Below are 27988 nucleotides of genomic sequence, written 5' to 3'. Positions count from 1 at the left end.
GTGAAAAATGGTGTTTGTGTTCAATATTCCATAACTGGAAAAGTACATGAGCGATTTGAATGACTTTCACTAAAAGAAAGCTTGAAAAAAAGTAAAACTGCTGCAAACTGCTTACTGACTGGATGGACCTGAAATATATAAATCTTAAAATTAATGTGGCCTGACGTTGCGAACTTAGCAAGTTCTTCTTCAGAGGCTAAAAGAAAGCTTGTTAGTTGGGCTTCCATATCCTAGATCTGGAAAGCGCTACATGCAGAACTTTAAAAAAAATAGGGGGTACCATTTGGGTTTCTTCTTTTTTTTTACTCGCTACAGAAATTCTCTGAGAGAACATTTAAAGTGGTTTAGATGTTGAGAAGGGAATTCAATATTTTTTTTTTAAACGTCAATTTCAGAAAAATATCAATGTACTATTTGAATTTATTTTATACCTTAGACACGTTTCAAAGCAGTAGTGTTTTAAACAGTAGAATGGGAACTCAATATAGAGTGTTGGTTCACGGGCTGAATCACGCGCTAATGAATTTTACACACTTTTTGTGCGCGTGATGTATTCACTTCGGTACTCTATAAAATGCAATCAAAAAGAGGAAGGTAAAGGTAGAGTAGATCATTTGCAGCTATCCAAAAAGTTACCGACAAAATTATTGTTGAAAACTTATTAGGTTTAAAGATAGTAATGGCACTAAACTCCCTGTGAAATTATTTTTTCTGGCATGTGGTCATTTTGAAGAAAACAATAAAATAAGGTAATTTCCAAAGATGCGTCTAAAGACGTTTTTTTATTTGGAAATTTCCATTAGTAGTTCGTTTGTATTCGGCTAAGCCGTGAATGGGTGCGAGCAAGCGTTGACACGACGCAGGGGCGTGCTGTTGCTATAATTCGTCGGTTCAGTGCGTGACATCACATAACTGCACTCGGCTGAAAGAGATCACGTCCCAGACGCTGATTTCGGATGCAATTCAAAAACATGACTCGGCAACTTTTGAAATGAATTTGAGATCCTAGAATATTGTTTTCTTGGAATATACAGCATTCACTGAGCTGAAACTTCATCAGGTTAGTTGTTAAGCACCTTTCTTTAGGATTTGAACACTTTTGTTACTTCAAACGAAAAAAATGCACAAATGACAAATGATGTACTCAACCTTTAAACCAAATGCTGTGCAATAAGAACTTTTTGCTGGTTTTCTGAGAAAGATGAAATCGTTTTTCTATTTTTCTTTCCTTGTAATTGTTTTCCCAACTCATTTATCAATTTTCACACCACAGAACCAAAGCAGAGTGTGGTAGCTACAGCCAACTGGAGTACTGGGCCAACAACTTTGACGACTTTGCAGTGAGTTTTTTTTTTTTTTTTTAATGACTCGCAGCTTTTTTAGAGTTGCTGCAAACCAAAATGCATTAGGAGTAACTCAAATTAACAGAAATAGAATTTGGTTTCTGGCAGGGTTGTTTGATTTAAAATCACTTGATTTAAAATCATTGATTTAAAATCATTGATTTTAAATCCTGCAAAATCCTGCGGCAACTTTTGAATTGGTACGGAGGATTTCAAGCATAATCCAGGCCTATATTTATGCATGGCTGAGCAAAAACAACACAAGGTCCAGCCCAAGACCTTGACAAAGTGCATCCTATGAAATCAGTAACGCGCTTTTGCCATGTAACCTCAATCCTTCAAATTTCTCCACTTTGGCAAAGAGGATTTTGAAGGATTCAGGGCGGTTAGGGTTAATTTATGGAAAACTTTGATGTTGTTTTTCAGTTATGCAGATTTGCCTTTGTGGTGACAGAGACAATCACATTTTCCTTTTATCAATTTGTTTCCCCCAGGCAGCTTTAGTGGTTCTCTTTGATGTGATGGTCGTTAATAACTGGCATGTGTTTCTGAAAGCGTATGCTGATGCGACAAGCAAGTAAGTCTCCCGTATCAGAAACCAGAGTTTCTTCAATTCAATCATAAATATGTTTTGTCAAAACCTGATGCTTTGGGGTAGAACTAACAATAAACAGTGTTGGGTGATTTTTCAAGATTTTTTGGGGGGAAGTAATCGAACGCATGGTAATTAGTCAATTCAACTTGAGGTTAATTTATTAATGCATGGATTTTTTTTTCTTTTCTTCTAGGTGGTCCTATTTGTTTTTCATAGCCTGGTACTTTGTGTCTGTTCTGGTCTGCTTAAACGTGTTCACTGCCCTTATCCTGGAGGTGAGTTCCCAGGCTATCTTTGAAACAATATTCTCACGGAAGTCAAATTCATGTTTTTGGTTTTATAACCCTATAAAAAAGGGCCAATGTTTTTGCCCCCTTCTGTTCTCGCAAAAGTAATAATCAAAATTTGGTAGGCTAGAAGAGAATCCCATGAAATTATGCAAAGTTTTCAATCAAGTGGACAAAGTATTTTGTAGTTATCACTTGTATTCTAAACCTCCATCCATGAATGAACACGGTCAATGAAAAAAACAACCAAAATATTTTACCCTGTGTTGATTATGTAACATTTTGCACAAGCACTATGCCTGAGTTCTTGAATCGGTGTCAAAATGCCTGCAAGGTATAAGTGTACAAACTCATAAAGGCTTTGGACAAAGCAACATTTTCAGGTGATGATATCAGAAAAACATGCCGGGGTTGGATTCCCACCAGGTAAATTCAGTAGAATGTAGAAAAAACGTTGGAATGATTTTATTTGTTTTTTAAAGGTAGAGTACATCATTCGCATTTGTGATTTTTTTTTCGTTTGAAGCAACAAAAGTATTCAAAATCTAAAGAAGGGTTTTTATTCAACTAACCTGATGAAGTTTTAGCTCGGTGAATGCTGTATGTTCCGAGAAAACAATATTCTAGGATCTCGATTCCAATTCTAAATTTGCCGAGTCATGTTTTGAATGTTCTCATTCAGCCTATTACAGCTACGCGATGTCAAGCGCTGAACCGACGAATTATAGCAACTGCACGCATGTGTGCGTTGTGTCAACGCTTGCGTGCACCCATTTATGGCATCGCCGAAAAAATGTGTCTTTAGACGCATCTTTGGAAATGACCTTCTTTTACTGTTTTCTTCAAAATGACAGCATGCCAGAAAGAATAATTTCACAGGGAGTTTAGTGTAATTACTATCTTTCAACCAAGTAAGCTTTTCAACAATAATTTTGTCAGTTACTTTTTGGATAGCTGCAAATGATATACTCTACCGTTAATATTCTTTAAATAAAATGCTTCCTTTCCCGCCAGAATTTCATCACCAAGTGGGATCGAGAGCAACAGCTGGAGGCTTCAGAGGATCCCAACAACCAGCCCAGCTACCAGATGTCAGTTCACACCATGTTCAGGTGAGAATTGAAACAGGATTCCGGCAGTGATGGAAGTGCCCGGACTATACATACACAGTTCACATGTCACAATGGAAAACTGGGAAAATCATGGAGTTTTCTTCCAGCGTCAGTTCGTGCCTGGGCTTTCTTTGCCAAGGTTGTTGTTGAACAATCTTAACATTTATTCCTTATCTGTGTACATCAGATTAACTTCTTAAAATGATATTTTGGACTATTAAAGGATCCGTGCGATGAACTTTTCTTAGAAACACATTTTGTGCAACTGTCTACTCCTCTTAACTATATAAAAACTATTTGACTTCCCTTTCTGTTAATTTTCATGAAAAGTGCACTTCTTTAAACATTAAAACATTTTTCATGCTTTTCCGGACAACTTTGGGCGCTGTTGCTGTGATGTCATTTCAGGAAGACACTGTTCAGTTTAGGGGTTTGGTAAAAATGTAACATACAAGTAGAAAATTTGCCTGGAGAAAAAAAATGAATTCATTGAACAGCACACCAGTACATTTTGAAATAATAAGTAGAAAATAAATAAGTAGAAAAAATAAGTAGAAAAAATTATGAGATTAGAAAATGTTTATCTAAAATTTTAATTTCCACAATTAAAACACAAAACCCAAAAATTCATTCATTATTCATTGTTGTGTGTCCTGTTACAGAGATGCACTCATCGAGCCTACTGAGGACGAACTGATGCTGGCATTACGGAGCCAGCCTCACATGAGACATCTACGCCTCTGATCTTAGGGGTCGTGACCTTCACGCCGAGACCGAACAGCCAATGCATTGTGGGAAACTGTGCATCAGAAGAATCACGGAACGAACGTGCAATTTGTGTAGCAATCTGCAAGCAACACATAGGAATGGGTGACTGCTGCACTGCATCATGGGAGTTTCAGCAATGCATGATGGGGTTTTCAGCAATGCATGATGGGATTCTCAGCAATGCATGATGGGTTTGCGAGGTCAAAGGTCGGCAGCCATACTACAATCAAAAACACCAGGTGGGCCCTTTCCAATTTTTCTGTTTGTCCTTCCTTTAGGAAAGGACCCTACAGAAGTTTCTTCATACTCGATAAAGCATTGACGAAATGCTGATAGGACTGGAAAAAGAAACTGGAACAGCCAAGAAATTTCTGTAGAATCCTTTCTTAATGGCTGTAGTTATAACAAATATGGATGAGGATCCTGATACATCATGGCAAGTCGCAGCAGCAGTGCATTATGGGAAGATGGCGGCTTCTTCTCCTTAGCAACACCATTTACATCAGATGCAGAGAAGAATCTTGTCTTGTTTGAATGACACTCACAAACCAAAGTCTTCAGAACTGAATTTGCTATAAGGAAATTTTTGAATCATCCCTTGTCGGAACGGTGATAAATCAACTATCTGAACAGTTACATGTATTGAATTTTACCCTTTTTTTGCGTCACGGAGCTGTACGTTTGTGTACTTAGTATGTGGGGTAGAGTTTAACTATAAGAACAAAAGAAACACAAAGCCTTGTCCTTGAATGTAATGGTAAAGTACGACTGTTTTGTGTGATTGAAACGCCGATGGAAACAAGCCAACTTTGTAATAACTTGCTACAGATGCCGTTTTGTCAGAATACGCCGTCTATAATGGAACAAATTTGTCTGAAATCGTGTGTGGTGTATTGTATGTTCGCCAAGCATAAGTTGTGTACTTCAGCAAAGAAGACCCAATATAAAATATTACCGTAAAGCTATCTTTCCGTAAGCATCCATGTTACGTATTTGCAACTGTATTCACTATAGGCCTACTACGCAACAGTTGCAACACGGACTGAATTGGACTAATAGACGTAATAATAAAAATACCAGTGCTTATATAGCACAATTCCAAACTAATGATTATTGTGCTTTACAAAAAAAATTATATGAAACATGATTGAAAACGTAAAAGTAAAATGTAACAGTTATAAGATTAACTTTTCAAATGATTAATCTTGCATTTTCTAGTTACAATTTGGATTAATCAAAGAGATAATTTTATTTTTCACGTCAGTCGGTGGATATATATGATGCTCACACGGGACATTTAATGAACCATTAATTTACACACTTGTTCAGAATACTATTCTTGAAAGGATTTGCATCAAGTATACATGCACCATTAGTGTAAATCCGACTTATCGAAAGAGTTTCGTGTGTGGATTTGTTAAGGATATTGGCAAGAGAAACGGTTTAGTGCACGCTCCTCAGCCCCTAAAAGGAGCCTTCATTTTCACAACGTTGTTTTTCAATTAATCAAACCAAAAAATATAACTTAATAACCGTCATTTACATCGACGAATCAAGAAACCAAATATTTTTGCATACATAAAATTATATGTAATTAAGTACATTCTGCAAAGTTGAGCTGCTAAAATCGTGACAACAATTGTGAGATTTTTAAATACATGTACTGCATATTTCTGCAGTTGAACTTGGAAATTGTGGATGCACTGGACCATTTGAATGAGATATTTCGATTGGGAATACGATAATCACTTTAAAGAATAGAGGCTTGTTACTTTTGCAATGTTGTTTATTTATCTAAAAGTTTACGTGGTCTCCTTTTTGAGAAAGAGTATGATGTAAATGTAGATATTCTCTGGCAAAAGAATTAATTTATATATCGATTTTTCAAGGTTTTTGTTTTATAGACGTTGCAAAGTATTTAAATTTTACTTTAACCTTGCTAAAATGTAGCTCTTTGCTTTTGTTGCGACATATTTTATTTTATTTTATTTTTAATTTTTTCCCTTTTTTGGGGGTGGGGTTATGGGGGTGGGGGGTAATGATGAAAGTTAGACTCGGGATCAGTACTTACATTGTACATTTAAAGATAGTGTTATTCACCTATAAAATAATCATATTTATTTGAAATATTAAAATAATACGCAATTGTATAAAAAAACTGTTAAAAATAAACAATTAAACAATTATCATAATTGAATAAATTTAATAAGCAGGATTTACAAATATAAAGTAGACATCGTTATGAAAAATTTTGCGTCATGCGTACAGTGTGCCTGGTATACGTGGACGCGTTCACAAGACCAACTTGCTATCGTTGCGTAATAGGATGAAATCCGTTGGCAGTGGTGCTGTGCTTCGTAAGTTTGCTGGAATTGTGTCTTGTAAGAGTACTTGTGCGGGTAGATATATGCATGAAGAATATCAAGTATGTGCCAATATGTTACCATGCTTAACTTATTATACATGTAAAGATATGCCTTGCTACCAAAAAAAATCTGCCTAAAAGGCCGTTTTGTACTTAACGCAAAAGCAGAAACGAAGTAAATTTCACGACGTCAACAATGGAAGTTCCATTGTGACATTTGCTGTTAACTTAATGAATTCATTTCGCACGGACGTTCGCATGAAGTATGGAATCGGCCTTAATTTTGCTACTTGACTAGTTACAAACGTGCCAATATGCTTCCATTATTAAAACTAAACGCATTATATGTCTTGACACCAAAAACCTGTGTAACGTGGCCATAATACATAGGTCCAGTTGTTTATATGTACTTGAATAACATTATTCCTGCTTGGCAAGAAATTGTCTCAATAAAACACTAAACTATGTGCAAATATTCATTTACACGAATATCATTATTTCAGTGGTTATTTCAGTGATATGCTGTGTGGAAAACTATTTAACTTGTCTTTTTTCTGTTCAAAAGTTGCTGACCAGAATTTTCAAAGTTTTGGATCATTTAGTTTCAGGATCTATTAGGTGTGTGCGAGAAGTTGTTCGTACTATGTGTAAAAAAGGCCTACTTTTGTCCTAAATACATGTAACTTTGTTGTTTGTCAATGGAATTTATCCAAAATTTCAGATCATGTAAACAAGGCATGACAGGTTTTATGGAGCGAGTTTCATCAGCTTTGTGCAAGATGGTGAGATTTAAATGCCATATGAAAAAAATTCCCCGCTTTCAGAATGTTGGTACAGTGCTGAAGACGGTGGCGGAAAGAGCATGCTGTGGCTGAAAGCTTCTGCAGGAATGCAGGATCACCCCTGAACCTTGTGTTGCGCCAAATGATCGAGGAGGTGTGCAATGACATCAGGGGTGATCCTGCATTCCTTCAGAAGCTTACAGCCGCAGCATGCACCTTCTGCCACCGTCTCCAGTGCTGTATCGACACCAGAGGACTCCAAGTCGAAAGTGGCAGATTCTGAAAGTGAGAATTTTTTTCGTATGGAGTTTAAATCTCACCCTCTTGCACAAAACTGATGAAATCCGCTCAACAATATTTGTCATGCCTTGTTTACCTGATCTGAAATTTTGGTTTTAATTCCATTGGTAAACAACAGAGTTATTTGTAATTAGGATCAAAAGTAGGACATGTTTTTTTACACGTAGTAGTGCATTTTTAGTATATTTTTTGACCTTGGTGATATGTATGTGGCCTATTTTCGAGTAGTATAACAGGGGTGTAAGTGGTACAATTGGGGTGTAAGTGGTGCCACCAACGTCAAAATATAGTCCCCCCCCAAAAAAAAAAACCCCAATTTTTAAAAAAAATAAAATTGTGAGCCCCCCCCCCCAACCAAATCCTGGGTGTGCCACTGCCAGGCACTTTTCTGACTACTCCAAAATCCAACACTTTTCAACACTTTAACCCAATTTTTGGAGGAAAAGATGGTGGTGTGTGCAGTGCCTGCCTTTATATTGCGACGTCACTTGGAACCCCCCCCCCCCCTGGATTTGCCCTTGCAACCTACCCCCACCCCAAAAACAAAAATTGAGGAATGCCAATCCCATATCATCTATCATCCAACCCTGTACTCATCACCTGATTCTTGTTCTTGCTGTTCTTCAAAAAAATAAATAACAAGACGGCATCCCCTTTAAAGAACTGAAAAGTTGAGGAAAAAAGGTTTAGAAAAAAAACAGAGTAGAAAAAAGTGTCAGCAAGGGAACGTTTACCAACCGGAGTGTCAAAAGACAGCTCTGGTCCTAAATTAGCCTGGTACAGTCAGGTATGCTTTGTTTCCTGTTGTTTGGTTGTTTGGAAACAGTCGGCAGAGAACAACCTACCCAGAGAGTTGACAGTAGTTGTCACAACCACCAGAGTGCTTGGCCCGATTACCTTGAACTTTGTCACTCCTTTCTGGGTTGAGAAACCAGACATTACGTTCTACGCCTCATGCATATTTATGAACCAAATGCAAACCTGTCATTGGCCGATGTTCCAACGTGTGAGGGAAGTAACAGTACTCCGCATTCACACTTGCGCAAGGAATGTACTAGCGCCGACTGGTCGGTAGTTATAGGGAAGTAATTCCCCAAGATAAGCTCCTAGACTTCCATTGATGCAACAGCTGAGGTCACAATTGATGTTGATGGTGGTACCATACTAAATCCATTACAACAGACAAACAATTATATGGATGTTTTGCAGAAATTTTTTTCATCATTTCGAGAATTAACATGTATGAGGTATAATAAAACAACTTTTTTTTTTTCAGGAAAGAAGTGCAACATTACTGGTCCCTTGGTGTTGGCTGGTTTTGACTGATATCAACTGAACAACATTCTCCATTCGTTTTTTTTTTAAAAGACAAAAATGTGTTCGTAAAAAACCCTGAATCCTTGGTTTCATTTCAGTTGAAGCCTGCAGCATATTTTAATGGACGCTTTCAGCAAATTCAGCTGAGAATTAATTCAATTTTAATTTTGTAACTTGTTTTTTTCTCAAAGTTTTTGAAGTCTCACCATGAAAGGAGAATGGCCGAAATGTTTGTTCAGAATTTCTGAAATGTAAATCACTCTTACTTTTCAAACATTTCAAGTATCTGAAACGAAAATCTATTAAAATCATTTGCTAATGCTTGTTACAGTTTTCAGGACAAAGTCACTGTTCAACAGTGCCACCTTGATTGTGTGGGTTTCGCTGTCAGAATACTGACCGTCCCCTAAAATACTTCAGCACTTTTCCCTTTCTTTCCTTGACTTATTTGTTGATGATGCAACACCCTTTATTTTTATTTACCACTTTCCTTGAAAGATGAAACGATCCTTATTAAAAACAAACAAATTGGTCCTCTATACCTGAAGTTGTCTTGTTGCATCCAATGTAGAAAATTGAGAGTCTGTGATTGGTTGAAGCATTTTTGTATGTTTAGCTAATCACAGGCTCATGATAGATTTGTTTGGTTGCCATGCAGGATGTTTTTGGCTATGCAAACAAACATGACCTCTGATTGGTCCAGTGTATTGTTATAGTGTTGACATCATTTCTTGACATGTACCAATGCTCTCCATGTATTTTAATGAAACCTAACGTTTTTTTCCCATTTTTTTCCTGATTTCTGTTCATTCCCTAGTTTCAATCTGTAGACTCCCAGTTTTCTTCTTTTGTGTCCTTTCCTCACCATTTTTCTTGATGTTGTCTCTGGTCTCCCAACTTTTTGTTTGCCTTCTGGATCCAAGTCGGGATTATTCATGCAATCATAATCATCAGTTCCCTTCCTCAAAACATGGTCTTCCTATTTTTCTCCTGAGTTTATCTTTGAAGCCTAGTTGTTGCTGTTGGTGGTTTGTTATTCGTAACCATCAATGTGATGTTGGGCCATCATAATTTATGTGGATTACTTTCTGGAAATATCAGTATAAGTTGACATGATTATTTATAGCATTTGTCTGTAACTATTATTTATTTTTCCATGTTTTACAGAGTCATTTTGAGTCATTGTGTTTCAATCCACAGGTTTTTCCCCCATTTTATTCGCAACCAGTTTGATGAATGTTGTTACCCTAAGGTATGCAAATTAATCCACATCTTCAACACCATTTACATCTAAATTCACAGCATGTAGTTTCTTATAGTGTTCAAAATCTCAGGTTTCATAGTCTCTTTGTAATGCTCTGTATCTTACTTTAATTGAAAAGTACATGTGCATGCATGTGCATATAAGTACATGTATGTATGGACATGTACAAATGGTGATCATAAAGTGGAAATAGCGCCCTCATTTGATATTTTTGTAGCTGTGATCTCATAGTACAGAAGAAGATGGAATTATGATTTAACATTTGTACACATGCTTCTACCTTTAATACTTTACGTGAAATAACATTATAAATGCAAAAGGACAGCTGTTTAATTTGAAGATTGTGTAAATAAAGATTCAATAGAGTTCTTGATCCAAATTTTGCCTGCAAACAGTGGGTGCGTTCGTTTAGCTCATTGGGTCGACACGGGTAAAGGCAGATGGGTCAGCCACGACACCCAGGCTAATCGAACGCACAACCGCAGGCCATCAGGATCCTCACGTGACGCTCTTAGCCGTGGCCGTAGCCACTGACAAAACACCCGTTTCGGATTGGGTCTTAGGTTGAGATTTACTGCTTTTTAGTCAATAGCAAAACTCAAAAAAGTTGGGCTGATATTATAGCCTCAAAAGTCGCAATGAACTCAAAAAATGATTACCTTTAGACTTCAAATAAAGTCAACTTTTAGGTCCACTTGAGATTTCCGCTGTCCGGCTGCCATATTTGTCTGTTTCTAGGGAATGAACAACGCATGTGTGACATACTTCCACCAGTGACTCTGTTCGGCGAGCAGGGTCCGTGGTGGCTGACTCGGGTGAGTTCTGAGAATGATGTCAGAGCTATTCGAACGGCACGGGGCTGACCCGTGTCGACCCGGGTGAGCTAAACGAACGCACCCATTAAGGACAAAGGGCAATAAGCCAGTTCATATCTCGATAATGTAGTCTTGGCGTCAACGTCTTGTAACTGCTATGTTACGCGAACGCCCAATCTGCTCGTAATTAACGCACGAGCATCGTGCGACTTTCCCCTTGTGCTTTCATGCGCCTTCAATGAGTGTGCGATTATCCTGAATGACCTATGACCCATATCATTGCGCGCATACGCATTTGAAATACCAAACTGGCTTAGTTGTTAGCATATATCTGTTGTCTCTTTGAAGTAGACATTTCTTTCTCAATTTCTTCTCTTTTTTTTCTGACAACTTACTTTTTCTGACAACTTGCTCAGAATTTTTATCATTCAAAGTAGACAAGGCTTGCTTATTACTGGTTCAAAATCTGAATTCTCATTTGTTCTTCATTATTTCCAAAGCCATACTCTTTCTGTTTGTGTGACACTGTACACAGTTGTGCATGATAAACCAGGCATATCTACAAAGTCTCGCCGTTAAAAGGAACCCTTTAAAAGGAACTTTTGTGAGTGCCAAAAATGAAAAATTGTTAGTATTTTGCCTTTTTGTGTGTGTATATGCTCACTGTACCAAACTTAAGCCTTCCTTTGTATCAGAGGAATTTCTAACACCATAAAAAAGGTTTTTCACACTCCAAAAACTTACCAAAATTTGCCAGGTTTGGAAATACAATTCTTCTTTAAAACACACCATTCATCCATTCGGTATCTTTTCTGTTCTTGTTACAACTGAACAATCTTGTCTTTATATCTCTGCATTTTTAAGAGGTCGGGTACACTTTTTGAAGAGAAAGACTGGTGGTGGGCAGGGAATTTCCCCCATTCCTTGGCTAACCTTGGCCCAATTCCATGGGACTGCTTGCTGTAGGCAAAGAATCTTTGCTAACTAAAGCAAAAATGCTGTGTTAATAGCAGGGCATCGTAGATTTAAAAATCTTACAGGGGGCATGCCTTCGGCACGCCTTCACTTTCACCCCCCCCCCCCCCTCATATGGAAAAGCTAGATCCGCCCCTGACATATGGCAGTCTTCCAGTTTGCATTCCAGTTTATCATACTTTCTCTGTGTGCATGCCCCTGTTTCTCATTCCATGCACCAATGTGATGCCTTTGTAGTGCTCAATCGTCTTGCATCAAACTGGATGAAAGGGAGTGGTGTCCCCAGTCTCCAGAGAGCAATGGGCTCCTAAGATGCCAAAACAGCACAGGAATTGGTTGTGGAAAGCCCTAACTTTGTCTAGGAAAAGTCATGGAATGTCATTTCAACATTACTATGGGAAGCTTGTAATAGTTAGCTAATTTCAAGGGAAAGAAAGGAATTCTGATTCTATAACTAAAGATTGTGTTCTTTCTATAAACTAAGGATTATATACTTGCAACCAAGGAGTCTGTCCTTACAGTTGAATGTTTCAACATTACTATGGGAAGCCTGTAATAGTTAGCTTATTTCAAGGGAAAGAAAGTAATTCTGATTCTATAACTAAAGATTGTGTGCTTTCTATAAACTAAGGATTATAAACTTGCAACCAAGGAGTCTGTCCTTACAGTTGAATGTTTCAACATTACTATGGGCAGCCTGTAATAGTTAGCTTATTTCAAGGGAAAGAAAAGAATTCTGATTCTATAACTAAAGATTGTGTTCTTTCTATAAACTAAGGATTATATACTTGCAACTAAGGAGTCTGTCCTTACAGTTGAATGTTTCAACATTACTATGGGAAGCCTGTAATAGTTAGCTTATTTCAAGGGAAAGAAAGTAATTCTGATTCTATAACTAAAGATTGTGTGCTTTCTATAAACTAAGGATTATAAACTTGCAACCAAGGAGTCTGTCCTTACAGTTGAATGTTTCAACATTACTATGGGAAGCCTGTAATAGTTACCTTATTTCAAGGGAAAGAAAGGAATTCTGATTCTATAACTAAAGATTATGTCCTTTCTATAAACTAAGGATACTTGCAACTAAGGATTATGTCCTTACAGATTTTGTAAAAGATTTCTTGGCTAGTGCTGTAAGCACAGAATGGTGATGGTAAGCAAATTTCTGCGGTAAGCAGAGTCAACCACTGCCCAATGTCATGGCTCTGCTAACCACAAAATTCCATGCTTACGATCGCCATTTTGTGCTAACAGCGCTAGCACAAAACATCTGCGCTAACCCTGTAAGCTCAAAAGTAATGGGATGTACGCATGCGCATAAGCCAAAATTACTCGCTAACCAGTGAAATACGCTTACCATAAGCAGGGATTTTTTACTAAACGGTAAGCAGAGCCATGAAATTGGGCTCTGGTTTCTTTAAGCATGGAATCATCTAACTGTTGAAAGGAAAATTGAGGTTGAGCCCTGTACAAATTTTGCTGGACTTTAAAGGCGAGCCTATTGTCCGCTGACTGACTGGCCAACTCCCCGATTGACTGAGTCACTGAGTCTAAATAATCACGTCAACTGATACTTTCGGGTTCAGCTGGACTATAGACAAGCCTACTCCTTGTATCCCTTTCTGAAGTGTCCCATAATTTTTAATGGATTTACTTCCTTTAATTTTAATCCTGGTTTATGATTCTTTCTCGGACATTACATTCCTTGCTATTTAGCTAAGTTATGTTAATTGTATTCCGGTACTTTGAACTGTTAAGACGATAACATAAAAATGGGCAATTCCAGTTAATGTCTGTTGTTTGGGTAACTGACTCTTTTGTAGGCAAGCTGTTGTGTGGATACTGCTAGGTTAACATGGCATAATTCACAAGTCAACCTCGCCATTAACCTTAAAAAAAGGGTCTTGGATACGACCCCCATCTTGACCTCATGAAAGAGAGTCGTAAATGCCACAAAAACTGGACAAACTCCGTCCGGGCAACCACCGGAGTGTTTTCCCGAGCCAGTGCACATAACTGCTCACATAAAAAAAATTATTGAGATAAGAGGTGGGTTAGTACATTTACCCCAATATTTCAAAGTGGTCCGTGAGAGTTGACTGCCTTTATCCAAAGTCCTGTGGGTGGTTTTTATGAGAGGTCTGTACCAGTGTGACTCCGTTGAAAATCCAAAAAATGTTGATAAAAGTTTGAAGATGAACCCAGTGAAAATTATATCGTTGTATAATTCGAGTCAACTGCTTGTTGCTTGTTGATGTCATTAACTCTTTGAATGTTATAACCTGTACTTCTAATTATCCACGTAGTATATGCACCCAGTGTTTCCCCTGCCCATTCAAACGTGAGGCGGCCCACCTCGCTACTTTCAGTGACCACCTCGCTCAATTTTTGCCAATATCACCACCTCACTGTGAAGATTTGCAATAAAGGAAATACTAATCGAAAAATGTACATTTTGTGTAATTTATGAACTTTTTCCTGGATCTCTATGTATCAAGAACTCACAATTTGGATGTGTAGATGGAATCATTGCGCATTTTTGTGAGCGCTGCATTTTTTTCAGTTTGCAGACTGCATACCTTTTGTTTCAATCATCAATTTGAAGTTTTACCACCTCGCTCAGTTCATTAGCCAGGGCAAACACTGTATGCACCAAAGGGTTACCAGATTAGCAGGCATGTAAATTTCCTTGGATCGGTTGACTTCGCTTGGAACTTCCTAGCTGCGCACCTGGAGCACGTTTTGGCGGCCCTTGAACTGGAACATGTTTCTGACGTCACAGCCGTCACCTGAAACATGTTTCCTGTGCACCGCGAAAACGACTGACCGGAAAATTGTTCATGACGTTCATGACGTTCAGTGACCACCTCGCTCAATTTTTCCCAATATCACCACCTCGCTGTGAAGATTTGCAATAAAGGAAACACTAATCGAAAAATTTACATTTTGAGCTTTTTCCTGGATCTCTATGTATCAAGAACTCACAATTTGGATGTGTAAATGGAATCATTGCGCATTTTTGTGAGCGCTGCATTTTTTTCAGTTTGCAGACTGCATACAATTTGTTTCAATCATCAATTTGAAGTTTTACCACCTCGCTCAATTCATTAGCCAAGGCAAACACTGTATGCACCAAAGGGTTACCAGATTAGCAGGCATGTAAATTTCCTTGGATCGGTTGACTTCGCTTGGAACTTCCTAGCTGCGCACCTGGAGCACGTTTTGGCGGCCCTTGAACTGGAACATGTTTCTGACGTCACAGCCGTCACCTGAAACATGTTTCCTGTGCACCGCGAAAACGACTGACCGGAAAATTGTTCATGACGTCATGTTACTGCCTACGTGACTGCACACAACTCAAAAAAATTCACGCGGCGACCGGACATGATTAACAATAACATTCAAAGCAAAAGTGGGCGTTTCCCTAAAGTTCTAAAAAGAGTAGGCCTGATATTCTGTATCAACTTTCGTACCAATTGAAGATAAAAACCCACTATTTAAACCCCATTTATGGTAAAAAGTAATGTCGTCTGCTAAGCTTGTTTACCTTTCCGCCATCTTGAAACATAAGTGAACCGACCGGAAACCTCGGTTCAACTTTGGTCGAAACAATGACGTCATTTCAGTGTAACCGAAGCGCCAAAACGGCCGCGAACCAGAAACATGTTTATGGTCACAGCGCCAAAACGTGCTCCTGGATAAGGCAATCTAGCACCAACAGGCAAAAGAGAAGAAGTCGAAAAGGAATATTGGAAGCCTACATGAAACACAAAAATGGATTTTTTGACACAATATTTCAAGTGCTATTGCTGTCATCAGAAGCACATTTGTCTGACAAACCCATTTATTTTAATGTGAATAAGTGAAAAGTTATGACAGATCTTTACAATAAGTCAACCAAAAAAGTGTTGACTGCTATCAATCAACAGGGGGCGCTGTTCATACAGGGGGAAAAATGGTCTACAGGCAAGCCCTGGAATTCTCTTGGAATGGAAATGACATGTGTGACATGTCACTCTTGTCTGCGGTTGGTCAGACCACTTTCAACATGATCCTAAAAAGAAATATTTGGGCCAACGGAAGGGGAAAAAATGACAGACAAAAAAAGAACCTGGTAAAGTTTAAAATTCCTAGCTGAGGACCAGTTGTTCCCAATTTATCAGCCTTTGGGGAAGCACAAAGCAGACTTGTAATTTTCTTCCAAGGTCCTAAAGGGCATCTTCCTAATCTGAAAAGAAGTGGATCATAAATTTGCCCAGTTTTTATATGCTTGCTTGGGATGTGACATTTCAGGAATTTGTTTGTGTTTCTTTCTTCAAGTTGTTCCTTACTTTGAGATTGGAGGTTTTCTGGTAGGCCTGCTCTATGTTTTAAGCCTGTACTAATTTGATTTTCAGGTTTAGTGGTTATCATATGCAGTGACAGTGAAGTACAGGTTTTGCCACGGTTATAACAATGGTAGGAGTAAGTAAATGTCCAAAAGACCAGAACCAGTCTCATCAGTTCCAAACGGAAGTAAGTTTGAGTTCTGCATTCAAGTCTAATGAGTCCGGGTCTTGACCTGGTCTTGAAGGTTGGTCTTGGTTTAACTGTTGATCGTGATCTTTGTATACATGTAGCTTAAGTCAAATGCTCAATTTTATAATCTTGCCAAATTTCTAGGCCCAAGACATACTTCTACGTTGCTCAAAAAGGTTACCAGCTAAATTGTTATTGCATTGTATTTGACTGGTTCGCAACTGAGTTTTGTTATTAAGAACATAATATTCTGCTTAGTAGTAACACAATATATTCTGCCCTGTGCATCTTGTTTTTATAAAGTGCATGTATCCATCAGTTTTGGTGCTCAAGGCGCTACATCATCATTATTACCCTGCTCAGTGGGCAAATGAAACATTCCAAATACCATCTCAGCTAGCTGGGGAGTATACAGCTCGATGCTGCCATTTCGGCGCAAAGCAGCTAAAATCAGTCACAATAACCATCTCTGCACTCACAGGTACCCAATTTACTCCTTGGTGGGGAGAAGCAATGAGTGACAAAGTGCCTTCACTCACCATAGCCGCAGGCTGGACTCGAACCCACAACCCGCAGAATTACCACAGACCAATCCAATGCCCCCAGACCATGAAGCCACTGCACTCCATTTGAACAGATTCTTTTACAACTTCTTCAAATGTACTTTGTCCTTGCTAATTCTGAAAACAAAACAAAAAGAACAGGAGAAACAAAGATATTGAAATTCATTGCCACGTTCCCTTTAAAAGAGTGCAACATGTTTCATATACACAAAGCCCCAAATTGCAGACATAACAAGAGTGACCCAAAACACATAGAGCACTTGGCACTCCCTCGCCTACGGTGGCCAAGAAGGGACATTATAATGATGGGTAGAGCAAAGCTTGAACTTCTTACTCTTTGAATGGCTTTTATGAGGAGTTTATCGTTAACAGGTGGCTTATTCTGGAGTGGGGAGGGGAATTTCAGGTTGCTAAGGTCAGACGAGTTAATTTGATCAGGAACCATTTTTGGTCTAAGAGAGGGTTTGGATTTTGTTCCCCTAATGTGGCCAGTCACTGTCAAGAGTGGTCAAGCCAACGTGACGATAGAGGGCGCTATTAACAAGAAGAATCAAATGTAGTCTGGGGATCTGTGGGACTTGGACCTGAGACATTCCGAGCATACCCCACGTGTTCTATATTCAAGCTCACACCTGCGTGAGAGGTATGTTTGGAATTTCTCGGGTCCCAGTGCCAACATTCCCAAGACTGGATTTGATTCATATTGTTGATGGCAGCCTTCTACTGCTACTAGAACTTAACCACACTTGCCAGGGATCAGACTGACTGCATCAGCAGGAAAAAATATCCGAATGCAGTCTCAGACCAGGAAAACTCGGCAATGAGAATCTGATGTTATGCTTTAAACCATTCAAAGACCCATTTGTTGCCCTAGGCTAAGAACAGACGTTATGCTCCAACTGGCACTGCAGTGGTTAGGTAATTAGATTCTGTAGTGGTCGCCATTTGTTCGAATGGTCAAATTGGCCCAAACTAGCGATTCAATCTCAGACGCTGTCATCAATTTGCACAATTTTGTATTGATTGTTTCCTCCCAAGTGTCAGAAATAGCAGTCTCTGATTCTCCGCAAAAAGAGTTCAAAACAAAAGTGGCCTAATTTGATTTGATGATTTGATGAGATGATGAAGGCGGGTAATAAGGCACCACCACTGTGTCCCCTCAAGGATGGCATAGCTGCCCGGAACACCCCTGGGAAACCCGGAAAGGTACAGCCCACCCATTGGCAAACTCCATAGGGTGTTTGCGTTCCCAGACCGCAGGAATGCCAGGCATGGGTAAGGTCACCCAAAGGGCTAGTTCAGAGGGGTGAGATGGGTGCATGGGTGCATGACCTTGGGTAGGTCAGCCTTTCCTTTCTTGGGATGGGGAGTGATGTCTGGGGCATGTAGGCTCCATTCTGGGGAGGGGTTCATGAGTAGGTGAGCTGAGGGGGGGGGGGGGGGGGAGTTTGCATTTTCTTGATCGGAACTTTTTTTGATGGGGGTTTCAATTGAATTGAATGTAGCTTTTTTTAGGCAGACTTTGGAAATGGATTAGAGTGGAGTATGATTTTCGGTCGGTCGTTGGTCTGTTTTCTTTCCTCCATGTTGTGACCTTGGGATTAAGTTTCTGTAGGGAAACTATCCAACCTCAAACATCACTGTGCATGTCCATAATAAGTGCATACATGAAAATGTACCTTTTTTGATAAGCTCTTCATGCACGCCTATGTACTGTATACTGGTTGGAAGTTGAATGTTTATGAAGAACATGAAAAGGTGCAAGTTTCCAAGTCATTTTCTCAGTCTCCCTAAGTCAAAATCGTGTCAAATATGGGAGCTGTTTTTTTATGGGAGTTTTATTGAGAGTAACAAATATGGCCAAAATATGCCTCTCTGCCTCAACCCCCCCCCCCAAAACCCCAAGTTTTCAACACGATTCTGTCTTCATAAACCTCACAGATTTATGAAACTCTTTAAGGTTAAATTTATGAAACTCTTTAAAGCTAAATACTGCCCCTGGTCATGGGATATAGATATCAATCTATAAATAGAACATTAAATTACATTTTCATATCAATCTATAAACAGAACCAGGGGTGTGAAATCTCAGCTTTTTAGCTGATTTCAGCTCTTTTTGTTTTGGATTTCAGCTTTTTCCCCTCACTTGCTGTGTACAAAAGTATAAGAGATTTCCAAAATTCAGCTTTTTTACACCTTTTTCAGCTGTTTTCAGCTATTTTTATCAGTGGTCACTCACACCCCTGAGAACATTAAATTACATTTTCAATAAAATTCTTGTCCCTACTTTAATTTTATAATATTTATACTATCAACATTCAGATATGGTGTCTCCTAAATGGAGTCTTGTTGGAGAATAATGTTTTAACTTTTATTGTTGACATTTGGTTGACGCCACACAACTTCATGTACATGTACAACTGAGGATTTCAGTAGATATTTCCAAATTTGAGGGAAACATGTTTTCAAATGTTGACCTATAATTGTGTAACATTTTCTTTCTTAACCCTTCCCCAATTCACTTATTTGAATTAGGCGCGTCAGATTTTTTCCCCGTGCAAATCAGTGCTGATATGTAAACAGGTATTATTCCCAGGACAATTGGTCTCCGTAAAATAAAATAGTGGGGGGGGGGGGGGGGGGCTGGTACCATCTGTCAATGGGGGCGCTGTTCAAATCTGATGATCGTACACAATGTCAGACAATAGTGTGAAAAAAAAACACCTTAATCCCCCCCACTAAGCCTCTGTGTCCAATTGTTGTGGACATATCGGTAGTTATTATAAATATAATTGTCATATTTTTTTGTGTGGGAGGAGGGGGGGGGGATAGGGCTGGGGGGGGGGGGGTCCCCCAGGATCCGTGTCTGGTTGATTTGAAGTATGCTATTCAACGTGATTGTAATCTTTCTTCACAAAATGTATCAGAATTCCCACACATGCACACAGGTTTTTTGTTTATTATTAAGACTAGGCGAAATGTTTGTCAAAAGAAATGTTCTGTCCCACTCGATTTTCAACCTTCATGACAGTGATAGAGAACTGGATACAAATAATCAAAAGAGAAAAATGGTTTTAGCTCACACCTCTGATTGTGGGAAGCATTCTGTGGGTGATTCCCAGCAAAGTTCATCAACTTTCGATGAAAAGCATCGATATGTTTTGGTCTGTGTTGACTGCTCAGTACGGGCCCACGTCATGGGAAAAAAAGGTGCAGTGACTTTTTTTCTTGGAGTGTATTGATGCGACTGTTTTGTATTATTCTTGATGTGCGTGTTCCCATGAGGACATAAAAATGAACTGCACAAAAAAAGAAGGTAGAGTCTTTGAACAATATTGTATGCTGGATGACAAATCATAAATAACCTGATGTGGCGTGACCTTGAGTTCTAAAGAAGTCTGCCCACACTTTTTGAAAACTTTTAAATGAGAACTGGGCTGTGCTGCTGTAAATGTTCCTTTTTCTACTTATGATCATGAAACTTGTTGATAAGGATATAATAAGAATTGAATCTCTGTAATGTACACATTGTTGTTTTTGTACTCATTATTCAATAAGGGAATACATGTGTGCGTGGGAGGTGTTAAAGGGAATATACAACATTTGCAAACATCGAAAAATAAAACTACCAAGTTTTTACAAAATACCTTGCTAGGATGTTGGTAAATGACAATCTAAAGCATCCTGTAAAATTATGGCACCTGGTGTGAAGTCATTTTCAAGAAAATTGTATTTTTGTATACATTTCCAACAGTGGTCGGCCGACCACCGTTGGAAAAACCTAACTATTTAGCAACTCCTGCTCAAAATTTACCATTTCTTCAGTCCAGATTTTGTTTGCTTATTGGTTACATGTTTATGAACGGGTGCAGGTCAGCTAAACTGGTTCCCTTACCTTACTATTTTCCGGCATCTATAAATGGATCCATTTTATCTTTAGTGGAGTCAGGGAACCAGACTACTTGAACTTTTTAGTTTTTCTTGGTTTTCAAGCATTTTCGAACACAAAACATGTCAGTGTAACAATATTTTATCTATTATACTACCCCCTCAAATAGTTCATTTCTGAAAATTACAGCAAAAGCCAATAATGTACATTCCCTTTAAACACTATGTTTAAGACTGGTTGGAGCCTGGATGCTGATAATTACTCGATCGAGCCGAAGGCGAGGGTACTTATCAGCATCCAGACTCCAACCAGTCTTAAACATAGTGTTTAAAACTGACCAAGCACATATTTATTCCCATCCATAAATACCTTTTCGGTCAAAAAATCTAAACTTTTCGGTCCAAAACAAGTCAAATATTATAAATTTTCAATGATTTTGATCAACAAAACACCCCTCTGGCTATACAATTGTGAGGCCCTCTGGTAAACAACTCCTTATATTGAGATTGATGTGTGCGTCGCGCGTACTGCGTGATGTGGCACACAACGCAGATGTACCGGTGTAGTGTGAATTTAAGGCTATGAAATACTGACTCACTGGTAGTATTGCGCATGCCTACGTGAGGATTGTGAACGTTCAACCAATAAAACGGTGCTGGCACCGCATTTCACAGGAGTCAACATTTAACAGGAGCCAGCCATGTCTTTATCAACCGTTTAAAACCGGCCATGTGACGGGCTCTCGACCAATAGGAATGGATAAACTGTATAAGGTTTCATGAATTGATGTTAACATTTTGCACCATGTTCCCATGCTCCAAGATCAGACTTCTATTTATGAAATCTTATCTGCGTGGTTTTGTCAACAATTGTCCACCGAAAGAATAACTTCCCATGTAGTTTAAAGGGAAAATACAACATTTGCAAACATCAAAAAACGAAATGATCAAATTATCACGAAATACCTTACTGGATTGTTAGGAATGACAGTCCTAAGCATCCTTTAAAATCGTGGCTCCTGGTGTGCTGACATTTTCAAGAAAAACTGCATTTTTCCAACGCTGGTCGGCCGACCAGCGTTGGAAAAAACTGGCTTTTTTTTCTCAAAAACTGTTTTTCATATTTTAGTTTTCTGAATTTTCTTTGCAATTGATTACACACCTCTGAAGAGGTACAAGCCTGCTAGACTGATTCTCTGACCTTACAATTCCCTAAAGTGTATGGTGCTCCGTTTCATCTTATTGGGGTCAGGGAACCAGACTACAAGAACATGATAGGTTTTCTTGGTTTTTCCAGCATCTACAAGCCCAAAACGTGAAACATGTCAGTTCCACAATATTTTCTACAACATACTAATCCTCCAAATCCATTTATTTCTGAAAATTGAAGCAAAAACAAATGTTGTACATTCCCTTTAAAACAATAACGAAGAAGTACTGTATGTTGCAACAAAATATTCAGTCACAGTAGTGTATTCATGACTGTCTAATAATAAATTTTAATGTCTCACAACATGTTTTTCCATGGGGATATACCGGTACACTCTCTGAAATGAATATAAATTTCAACAATTTCTCACAGGCTTGTTATTTGTATTCAAAAGTAAGAGATGACAATAAAGGAAAAAAGAGTAAAAAAGCAAGTCACATTTTATGACTCAGCTTTATGTATTAAAGCACACCAGTAACTGGTCCGTGAATTTTCATTGGAAAGTCATAATAGTTGAAACCAATTTTTATAGGTAGGGCAAGGGCATTCCAACACGTAAAGAACAATATAACAAATGAAAAAAAGAAAAAGAAACAATGCCCAACCTTTGAACCGCGGAAAACCACATCAATCCGGTTGTAAAAAAAAAAGAATAGTGCACGAATGTTTTCCCAGCCGCAATAGAAATTGTTCAAAAGTACTGTTCTTTGGAGTTATTTTTTTCTTCCGATTCTTTTGGCACATACGCCTACACTGAGCATTCGTAGACAAAAAGTGCAATCACAAAAGTGCAAGTATGTCTGCCTGACGGATTCAATAAATCAGAATTCTTCACTATTTGAACAGCCCACCATGACTGGAACTTTAAAGAGCTCATGCAATAGACATTTCAATTGATTCCTTGAAATGCACTTGATTTGTGTCCTTCCGTTTTATTAGTTTTTACATTCCTTTGGAAGAGAATTTCAGGATGTGTTTCATATGATGCAAATGTTTAATATGAAAAGATGACATCACTGTTTTGCTCATGAATAGTCATGAGCCAAAAATGCACATTCATGAGCAAAATGGTGATGTCATCTTTTCATGACTTCTTTTAGGCCGTCTGGCTCCTAAGCTCCCCCCATGCAGCCACCACAATCTTAAAAGGAGGGATCCTTGCTAAATGCCCAGACTTATTTCACCATTGTCAGGATAATCTCCTCCCCCCCCCCCGAAAAAAGGGCAAAGCAACGGAGCATGAGCCACACATGCTCTTGAAATATTCTAAATTTAAACCCAGTCTCCAAGCAGAAGTAACCTCACACGGACACGTAAGCTTAGAACGAAACGAAAGTATGATTACAACCAACAAGCATAATAAAAGGTTAGATTCCCCCCAGTGGCCTTCCCACGGTTCTGTCTCGTCATTTTAGAACACTTTCTTTCTTTTCTCCTATTTTTTCTTTCTTTTGGTCCCGTCCCTTTTTGGTACCGTGTAAATGTACAGGTATACACCACTGAAGTGTGGAATGGAATGCATGCATGCCTACCCAACAATTCTTTCCATTTTTCTTGCCGGAAGTTTTTATTGTCACCTCTTTGTAGGTATACTTCAGTGTGGTACTTCACCCAACCGTTTCAGCTAGCTGTAGGCTTGTGAAGATTGCACGTACTTCAATTTTAGGGACACCCTGTGCCAGCAAACTTTTTATCAATCTATAATGAAACTGGGTCATTCCATGCCATTTTAAGGGGGCCATGGCACCATATGTTCAAACTTGGTGGAAAGGTTCTATTAGTTGTGCTGTAGATGAGGTTGAAAGCAAAAATTCAAATTGCTTTCCGTTGTGGTGTTACGGTAGCACAAAGTTCAATGAACTTTGCCAAAACAGGGGAATCTGACTAACCCATAGAATACATCGCTGACTTTAAAGGTACAGTCCATCATTTGTAATTTGTGCACTATGTTCGTTTGAAACAACGAAAGTGCTGAGAATCTAAAGAAGGGTGCTTTTAAACAACTAACCCGATGAATTTTTAGCTCAGTGAATGCTGTTCATATTCCGAGAAAACAATATTCTAGGATCTTGATTTTAAATCAAAAGTTGCTGAGTCAGTGAGCCATGCTTTGAATTGGGTCCGAATTCAGCGTTCGGGACACGTTCTCATTCAGCCAATTGCAGCTAAGTGATGTCGCGCACTGAGCCAACGAATTATAGCAACCATGCGCTTGTGTGCGTCATGTCAACGCTTGCACACGCTTCACCGAATTAAAAACTAAAAATGGAAATTTCCAACGATGCGTCTATAAACGCTTCACTGGAAAGGCCTTCTTTCATTGTTTTTTTTTCAAAATGACAGCTTGCCAGAAAAAGAATTTCACAGGGAGCTTAGTCCCATTATTATCTATAAACCAAGGTATGCTTTTCAACAATAATTACGTCAGTTACTTTTTGGAGAGCTACGAATGATGGACTGTAGCTTTTAGGACCCATATCTTGAGATTGAAATTAATTTGGGAGCTGAATTTTGGTACATGGGTACAACTACTATAGTATAGAGAAGGAATATAAAAAAAATAATACCCATGATGCCTCACACCTTTATTTTAGGGTGGGGGTTAAAAAATGAATACCTGAATTCAAAACACACATTTGGTTAAACTTTATTTCTTTAAACCTCTTGCGGAAAATATATACAAATTGCGGAAGTACATACCAAAGTTGTAAACCTATTTGTCACTGATCTGCGATTTGTGTCTCGGAGGCTTTTTTAAAGCATTCCTTTCGTCTTTTCAATCAGAATTTCAATCAAAATAAAGAGAGAAAAAGGAGATCAAGTCACGCTCTCTCCAGTCGGAAGGCTTTGATCATAATGGGCAGGGAAATTAATCTTGTTTCACTTTGCTTGGCCCTAAACTTCCCCGGCCCTTAAAAAATCCTGTCCGTCTGAAAATTGATATATTCCACATGTAGTTGTGCAATTTGTTACCTATCTGGTGGGTTGAGTGCTTAGTCATATTTGGATCCGGATTTAGTATACAGAGTGTAACAGAATTGTTAACCTCAATGCTTTTTGCCTTTTTTTTATAACCTCCTTTTTTCCCCTGCTGGATTTGTCTGTTTCAATGTTTCATTTGCTTTTTTTAACTCTCTGTTTGAACTGTTTGCTTGTTTTTAGGCATTCACACAGCTTTTGATAAGACACTGAAATGATGCTGTAGAACACACCCAACCCCCAAAAAGAAGAAGACAATGACAGCAAGAAGAGTATTTATCACAGTCTGAACCTGTTTGACAATCAGTGATATTTCCCTCCCATTTTGAAGTAGGACCCTTTCAAACTTTGATCTTTGTATGTATTTTAATCAACTGTGGTATGTTATGTTTCTTTTATTCAGTTGAGCACACATCAACTATAACTTATGAATAATGTTGGCAAAAATCCAACCCTTTATAACTTGTCAAGACCTCATAAACATACAGTATCCAAGTACATGTACATGTATGTACTGAGAACCGTGGAACATGAAAGACTACTTTATGGAGAAATATTTTGGACATTTATGACGTCACTGCATTCATTTATGTGACGTAAGATGTGGAAATTGGTGAAACTTAACTTTCCCCAATGTTCATGCAGTGTCATTTTAATTTTATAACTTGGAATTTTCTGGTTACTAACTTGTCTAATTGGTACTTCTTTCAATGCCATGCAGTGCTACCAGTTTTTGTATCTACCGCCCTCTGTTGACACATTTGGAGCAGAGTGAAGGCAGTTTGTGTGCAACCATCCTTCCAATGTGGAACTAATGATTTGCATGCATTCCAGGTCTTTTGTGTGCAATCACATTCAAAGGGCCTATGTTACAAATGACTCCGCTTTTCGCATGACAAAATCACTGCACCTCCATTGTGGAAGTGTAAAAATGTACGATTGTCACATGCATGCTGTTGGTTTGTTGATCTGCTTGAAGTCATGAGAAAAGCTTTTGGATGAAGAAAGATAGTGTTGGCTCACATTGGCCTTTTTTCTCTGACCAAATCTTTAAAATGACTTTCCTCTTGATTTCTCTTCATCATAAACCAGTGCAAGTCCAGTTTTGATCGTCTACGATGCGATTCTATGTTTTAATTTACCAAAGTTAACTCTTTTTTGTAATGAGCCTCGTTTTCTGTAAATTAATTTAATTTTATTTTAATGTCATGTCTTATTTCAAAAAAATAATATATCTTCCAAGAGGCTGTCCACGTATTAAATATTGCTACCCAGTGTTCCTATGGGCTCTGTGCGCCAACGAAAGAGGGCATCCATGGGCGGGACATTTAGCTGGTTGACGTGCACTGTTCCTTGTGTGTGACACACGTACCCCAGGGAATTTGTACTATGTACACGCAGTGGTACGGCGGCGCGTTGCGGCAAAATTGCAGTCAGGCAAGATGGCGTCGGTCGGTCACTCCCAACTGTACTTTCTTTGCCGGTGAGGGGGTACTTGTGAAGGGAGCGGATAGCAGCTTAGCAGCTTAGGGTTCTGTGGATTAATATATTTCTATTATAAAAAGTCCTGAAACAGAAAACCTAAAAAGGGCACTTATAAAAAAAAATAGCTCAAAATCGGTGTTGTGCCCTCTCGTTAGAAATCCCGACCCTTTCCACAAAACAATCTTCTTTGATTACTCTTCATGTTTTGTTATCTCTTTCTCTTATTTTTGTGTGTGTGTGGAATCCCTCGTCTCTGTTCTGTGGTTTGTTGTCCCTTCAACAGCTGGTGAATTCTGGCCCTTTCACCAATTCACTAGAGCCTAGAAAGCCAGCCTCTTCCTCATTCCATTCCAAAAACGCTGGCACTCATGCCCAGAGATGGCTGGATTGTGTTACAAGACTTCCCGGAACTGCGAATGACAAAAGAGAAAAGAGACACAGAAGGAGAAGGGAGAGAGAATAAAAAAAAATATGGCTGGTTGGTTGTACTGTTTAAAGGGGCACTAGGTCCTGAAATCCCCGAACATTTCATGTTTTGCATTGTTTACTTAGCCTATTTCAAACATCTGATTGAAAGGAAACCAACCTAATGTGTTACCGTTCCCAAGAAAAGAGGAACAATCCTCGGTTGTTTACATCGGACAAGACGGAGTACGAATACGCTTTTCGTGTCATTCTCAGTGTACAATATACACATTGTGTGTCTCGGGAAAAGCGGTGACCAATCACCAGTGCACAAAAATGTGGTTTCTTCAACGTCCGCAAAAGGCGAACACTTTACGAATGAAATCACAACTAACATCTAAACCGCTCAAATTTATGGGGTCGCAAAAGTGGACCCTGAAATTCGTTCTCTCACACATAATACAGGAATAACACAAAAACGCCCAGTTTTGACAGGATAGTTGTGTGGATGGTTTTGTCCTAGTTTTAAATGTTCTTTCCGATTAACATCATCTCATTCAAAGCGTGTTTTGTAGCCCAATTGGGCTGTTCCAGGACCTAGTGTCCCTTTAAAATCACCAGAAAGGCATGTCATCAAAAGTTGTGTGAGATTCTCTTGTGTGTGTCTCTGCATCTAAGAGGGGTTTAAGATGCTTTGTGCATCTACTCAAACGCTTGTTTTGTATTACTGCTTATGAGGACTGGACAGATTTCCAGAACCTGGAGCCTGGGCGACTACGATTAGCTGGTCAGGTGATGCAGGCTTTCAATAAAATCAAAGCAGTGAAGTAAACACCTGTCGGTGCGTCACTGCTGGAAATAAGGACCCAATTACTTTTCATAAGAAAGGTGGATTACTTTGCACGGGAAACGTGGACCCATTTAGGCTTATTAAACTCAGAATCAAGCAGACAATTGCTAGAGTTGTATTTTTAAGCTCTAGCAGGAGGTTCTACATGTCACTTGGTGGTTGGTCAG

The 27988-nt window shown here is 38.8% G+C and overlaps 1 protein-coding gene across 1 annotated transcript in view; it reads left to right on the top strand.

The window, feature by feature from the left end:
• LOC119722679 (two pore calcium channel protein 2-like) overlaps nt 1-6945 on the top strand; it is a 42251-nt gene extending 35306 nt beyond the window's left edge. The window contains exons 21-25 of the mRNA XM_038192925.1: nt 1274-1340; nt 1838-1920; nt 2132-2213; nt 3240-3337; nt 4000-6945. Coding sequence (XP_038048853.1) covers nt 1274-1340; nt 1838-1920; nt 2132-2213; nt 3240-3337; nt 4000-4081 — 412 coding nt within the window. The 3' untranslated portion in view covers nt 4082-6945. The remainder of the gene's footprint in view (nt 1-1273; nt 1341-1837; nt 1921-2131; nt 2214-3239; nt 3338-3999) is intronic.
• The last annotated feature ends 21043 nt before the right edge of the window (nt 6946-27988 follow it).

Source organism: Patiria miniata, unplaced genomic scaffold (genome assembly GCF_015706575.1).
Source record: "Patiria miniata isolate m_02_andy unplaced genomic scaffold, ASM1570657v1 HiC_scaffold_16, whole genome shotgun sequence".
NCBI lineage: Eukaryota > Metazoa > Echinodermata > Asteroidea > Valvatida > Asterinidae > Patiria > Patiria miniata.
The sequence above is the reverse complement of the archived record's forward strand: the minus strand, read 5'-3'. Positions and strand labels throughout refer to the sequence as shown.